We start from the raw sequence: 5,722 nt of genomic DNA, 5'->3' as shown, positions 1-5,722 counted from the left end.
CTCCCCACGCGATATTAAATTTTATATATTTTCGAACCACGACGTGTAGCAAATTATTTCCGGTTTGATTTTTATTTATTAAACTTGTAAATATTATTATTATTATTATTATTATTATTTAGTTACAAATTTATTTTTTTTTATAATGTTTAAAATTTAATATGTCGGAAGTATTTTTTTTTTTTTTTTTTTTTATAATAAAAATTATGTAATATTGTTGTGAACGTGGCAGAAAAAAAAAAAAAAAAAAAAAACTTTTTTATTAACGTTTTAATTTTGTAGTCGTGTATTTCCGATTGTATTTTTCTTATTTTCTAATTCCACGTTCATTGTTTGATTTTAAAGCAAAATAAATTAAATTGAACTTTGATTTAAAGGCTAATGAAATGCCGGTTATTTATTTCGTATTGATAGAACAAAAACAACAACAAAAACAAAAACATGAATAAAATTATTAATTTTTTTTTTTTTTTTTAATCTCATACGAGTACGAGATCGATGAATGGTTCCTCAATAAGTGCAATAATGTTTTATTTATTTTTGTTCATAAACAAATGTTTAAACAAAATGACTTTAACAAAATGATTTTAACAATGCCTTGAATAAATGAAATGAATTTTTTTTTAAAAAAATGTCCGAGGTTTGAAATCATAATAAATGTTACGATGACAGGTTATATATATATATATATATTATTATTATTATTATTATTATTATATTATTATTATTATTAATATCATTTTTAACTTTCATAAACGAGTATTTTTTAATGTCGACGGCAGTAAAAAATGATTTTAAATTTCGATCCCGTTTATCCTTAAGGAATTAAAGGTTTAAACTCACGACGTTTTTTTTTCTGAACTTTACGACGTTGCTTTTATGTTTTTATGTTTTGTGTTCGTTTTAAAGGTTTTGTTAGAAGGTTTTGTTTCAATAATGAGTTAGTCGGCGAGTACTTTTCAAACAAGAAAAAGAGATTTAAATAGTGAAAGTAATGAAAGTTTTCACTTTTGTTTCATTTTGAGTTTTTATCATTTTATAGTTTTACATTTGTTTATTAAGGATCCCCCCCCCCAAATTCTTATCCGAAAGTCGTCGCGTGTTCGAATCTTTCGGTGGCGTTTTTTGAAAAAAAAAATTTTTTTTTTTTTTTGATGTGTGGGCCGTCCCACGTAACTCAAATTTTTCTTTTTTAAAATTTCCGAAAATTATCTTTAAATTGCCTTCAGGAATTGCGATTGTGGCATGGCTGGCTCCCAATGCCTCCCACGGTGACCGGAATCATATTCTCATCTATTCTGGCAATGTAAATTAAAAAAAAATTTTTTTTTGTATTTGAGCCCCCCCCCCTTATTTTTTATTTTTTTCTACTTCTTTTGGCTTTGATGTTTTTTTCCGATCAATAATAATAATAATAATCGATACCATTTTTGTAAAAAAAATATTCTCTATCGTTTATTTTCAATCGATGATCTATGTACGCAAAAAAATTAACTAATAATAATAATAATAATAATAATAATAATAATGCATTCCAAATTATTGTTATTATTATTATTATTATTATTATTATCATTTTCACATAAATAGTTTTTTATGAAAAATATTCTCCTTTATGAGGACGAGGTCAAAAAAATTTTTTGAGCCAACAAAAAGTAGATCTTCGTGACTTTTTTACATGAGACGAGATTTATTTATTTTTATTTATTATATGTTATATTAAAAACGGAAAAGAAAAGAGGGAGAAAGGGGAGGAAGAGAGGGTGGGGAAAAGGGAGGAAGAGAGGGAGAGAAAATTTATGTAAAATTTCAAAAAAAAAAAAAATTTTTTGTTTTTTACAATTGCAACAACAACAACAACAACAACAACGATAATTAATTATTGAAAAATTTTTGCAACGAGTTCAAATATTCATTAAATAAATTTTATTTTATTTTTATTTTAAAAAAAAAAAAGTAATTTTAATAATAAATACATTAATAATAATAATAATAATAATAATAATAATAATAATAATAATAATAGTAATAATAATAGTATTTAAACCAGACGTCGTCGTCGTCGTCGTACGTAAATGAAAGAAGAAAAAATTGCTCTGCTCTCTATTTAACCCAAAATTTTATTTATATATATATATTAATATACACGTGTTAAAACGCACGCAGACACACGTGCACGTGCATACTCATACGATATATTTAAAGTAATATAAACGCGTGATAACTAATTATAATTTTAACACGTTACATTTGGCAATTTAACATCATTATTTGATGAATCCATAGACAAAAAAAATTGTTGTTATATTTATAAACAATTAATATATAATAAATAAATAAATAAATATGTATGTATAGGATTTTTTTTTTTTTTTTTTAATTTCACCGTACTTCGATCAAACTTTTCATTATCACGACGTTTTTATAAAATATTTTATATATAAGAAGAAAGGTAAACAATAATAAAATGTTTAATTAAAAAAAAAAAAAATCTAAAATCTTTCCAACATTTCGTATATTTATTTTGTTATCACGATTTAGTTTCCGTAAATCGTTTAAATTGGTGACGACGACGACGACGACGACGACGACGACAAAAGTTCGTTGGTTGATTTTACGTCTGGAAATCTCCACTACTAAAAACAAAAACAAAAAAAAAAAATATTTATTTATTTATTTATTTATAACAAATCTTTTGTTTCGAACGATTCGGATTAAAACTATAATAAAAAAAAAAAAAAAAAATTTTTTTTTGTTGTTGTTTTTTTTTAAAAAAAGAAAAGTTTTTATATAATAAATATGTCGCCGATTTCACGTGAATTATTTTGGGCACGTGAGTATATATTTTTTTTTTTTTAATTAAGTTTAATAATTATTATATTTCGTCGAGTATTAATTATCATTATTATTATTATTATTATTAATGTAAGACGACAAATTTTTTTTTTTTTAAATTTATATTTAGCTTGGCAATGATCCGCATTTTTCAAATAAGAAAATTTTTATTTTTACATAAATTTATTTATTATACTCTCCGTATTTCTCGTACAAAAATAAATAAATAAATTATTTACTCACGCGCACGCGCACACACACGTCGATTTAAATAAAGAAAAAAAAAAAATTTTCCTCTCTTTTCTAATCATCATTATTACATGAGCAATCGAATTTTTTAAATAATAATAATAATAATAATAATAATAATAATAATAATAACCTTTTACAACGGCAAGTTTTGTAACCGGTGAAAATGATTATTATTATTATTATTATTCGTTCTTTCATTTTGAAAAAATATTAATAATAATAATTTATATATGTATATATATATGTTAAATAATGTTGCATTTAAATGGTGGTGACCTTGAACTTGAACGAATGCACCCGAACGCTTTGATACGCAACAAAATTTCCTTTTCGTTAAATGAATCATTTAAATTAATCAGGCTAATATTATTATTATTATTATTATAAATAAATTAATTGATGGAAAATATCTGCGTGTTCGAAAATCTGCGCGAAAAATGTTTTTTTTTTTTTTTTTTTTTTTTGGAATGATTTATTATTTCCAATCAATTAAATTTTATTTTCATTTGCAATTTTCTGCTGTAGTAAAAATAATAATGATAATAATAAAAATAATTTATAGGGGATCCGAACCATTTAATAATATGCCTGCCGACATCGACGTTCTCGTAGGCGGAAATTCTTCGCTGGGATTTTCCACGAGTTATTCATATAAATCGAAAGTTCATCAATACGATACAAATTCGGATTCATCAAATTCTCCATACGGATCGAGTTGTTTAGATTTTCCAACAGCATTGAGTTCGAGTCCAAATTCTAATACATATTATTCTCACAGTCCTCCTCCTCCTCCTCCTCCTTCTCAGTTAGTTGGTAGTAGTCCTACTGCTCCGACACATTTTACATTTCACGGAAGGTGTAGCTCACCGACTCTAAGATCCGTTCCGTCTTCTGCGGCGATAATCAATCAATTTATATTGTCATCATCATCATCATCATCCGAAGATTGTCAAATGCCTGTGGCCGTACCTCGTCGTCCTTGTTTGGTCGTTAGATGCGATGTTTTGGACATACCAAGTCCGAACAAGAGTAAAAAAAAAGTCGTTTTTGCCGATGATAGAGGTTTTCCTCTCACTTTGGTAAGATTTTCTTCTGAAAAAAAAAAAAAAAAAAAATTTCATTTTTTCTCTCTTCTTATTACGGTTTTCCATTTTTTAGGTTCGAACGATGACGGAACCATCAAACGTTCCTCCACAACTGAGCGTTCAATTTTTTGGTAAAATAATTGAAAAATCATCATCGTGTAATCCGCAAAATTCGGATTCGTGGGAAGTCACATTTTCACAACCGGCATCGGATTATTTAGATTTTCGACGTCGTTTGGACACGAATAACGTGTCATTAGAAAATGTTATATTAAAAGAAAGCGAAAAAGCCGTTGTCGGAACGGTCAAAGTTCGTAACATTGCTTATCAAAAAGAAGTTTTCATGAGAGCTACATCGGACGGTTGGAAAACTCAAGAGGATGCATTTTGTACGTACGTTCCGAACAGTCCATCCGCTCACGGCGTCACCGTTTTATACGATACATTTTCATTTCGTTTAACTTTACCACCGAAATCGAAAAAATTAGAATTTTGCGTTTGCTTCAAGTGTTCAGGTTCCGAATATTGGGATAATAATTCCGGGAAAAATTATTTTATATTAAAAAAAGAAAAATTTTCGCCGCCGCCTCCTCCGCCCCCCTCATCATCATCATCATCTTCCGTTTTACAATCGGACCTACTATCTAGTACAAAAATAAATTTGCCAAGAGTTTTTACAGACGAATTAAAACCCAACGCGAATCTTCAATCATGGTCGGAATTTGCGAGTTGGAATCATTTGAACAGTAATTCTCCTTATTGGTAATTAAATTTACTTTTATTTTAGCAAACGATTAATTCTTTGCTATAAACAAATTGAAAAGAGATAGAGAGAGAGAGAGAGAGAGAGAAATATAAGCAAATTTTCCGAAAACGTTAAACCCCCTGTTGTTTGTATGTATACCTAGACAAAAATTGATATTTTATTACTTAATAATATTATTATAAATTAAATTATTTAATTAATTAATTAATTTTTTTTTTTTTTTAAACAAGGTACATGTACAATATATTGTTATTTATTATTTTTATTATTATTATCGTAACTGTTGTTAAACAAATATTTTTAAACAAAGAAACAAACAAACAAAAAAAAAATTATTTTTAGTATTTTTAAAATTTATACATAATTTTAAATATTTTTTTTTTTTTTTAATAATTACCCGCCATTTGTAAATAATAATAATAATAATTTTTAAATAAATGAAATTTCAATTAATAAAAAAAAAAAAAATGATTTTTTTGTTTATTATTTAATTTTTAAACAAATTCAACAATTTAAATAAATTAATTAATAATTTTTAATATATATATATATATATATATATATATATATATATATATATATATATATTCATGTAAATATGTATACATAAATAAATAAATAAATTTTCAATAAATCATGTAATATTCGATAATAAATAACAAAAAGAAAAAAAAAATTATTTTTGTTAAAAATTTATTAATAATAATAAAAAAGATTAAAAAAAAAAAAAAAACTAGTCAAGAAATTTTCAATTTAATTATAATTAAAATTTTTTTTTTTTTTT

The 5,722-nt window shown here is 25.0% G+C and overlaps 1 protein-coding gene across 1 annotated transcript; it reads left to right on the top strand.

The window, feature by feature from the left end:
- Positions 1-4,040: 4,040 nt before the first annotated feature.
- Positions 4,041-4,938, top strand: Phum_PHUM239050 (protein phosphatase 1 regulatory subunit 3D, putative; the record flags this gene model as incomplete). The annotated part of the gene is made up of 2 exons (XM_002426113.1): positions 4,041-4,166; positions 4,246-4,938. 2 exons carry the CDS (start codon positions 4,041-4,043, stop codon positions 4,936-4,938), a joined length of 819 nt encoding a protein of 272 aa, XP_002426158.1.
- Positions 4,939-5,722: the final 784 nt, after the last annotated feature.

This window comes from Pediculus humanus, genomic scaffold (assembly GCF_000006295.1).
Source record: "Pediculus humanus corporis 1103172107610 genomic scaffold, whole genome shotgun sequence".
In the NCBI taxonomy this organism is placed as follows: domain Eukaryota; kingdom Metazoa; phylum Arthropoda; class Insecta; order Psocodea; family Pediculidae; genus Pediculus; species Pediculus humanus.
This window is presented reverse-complemented; position numbering and strand designations above follow the sequence as displayed.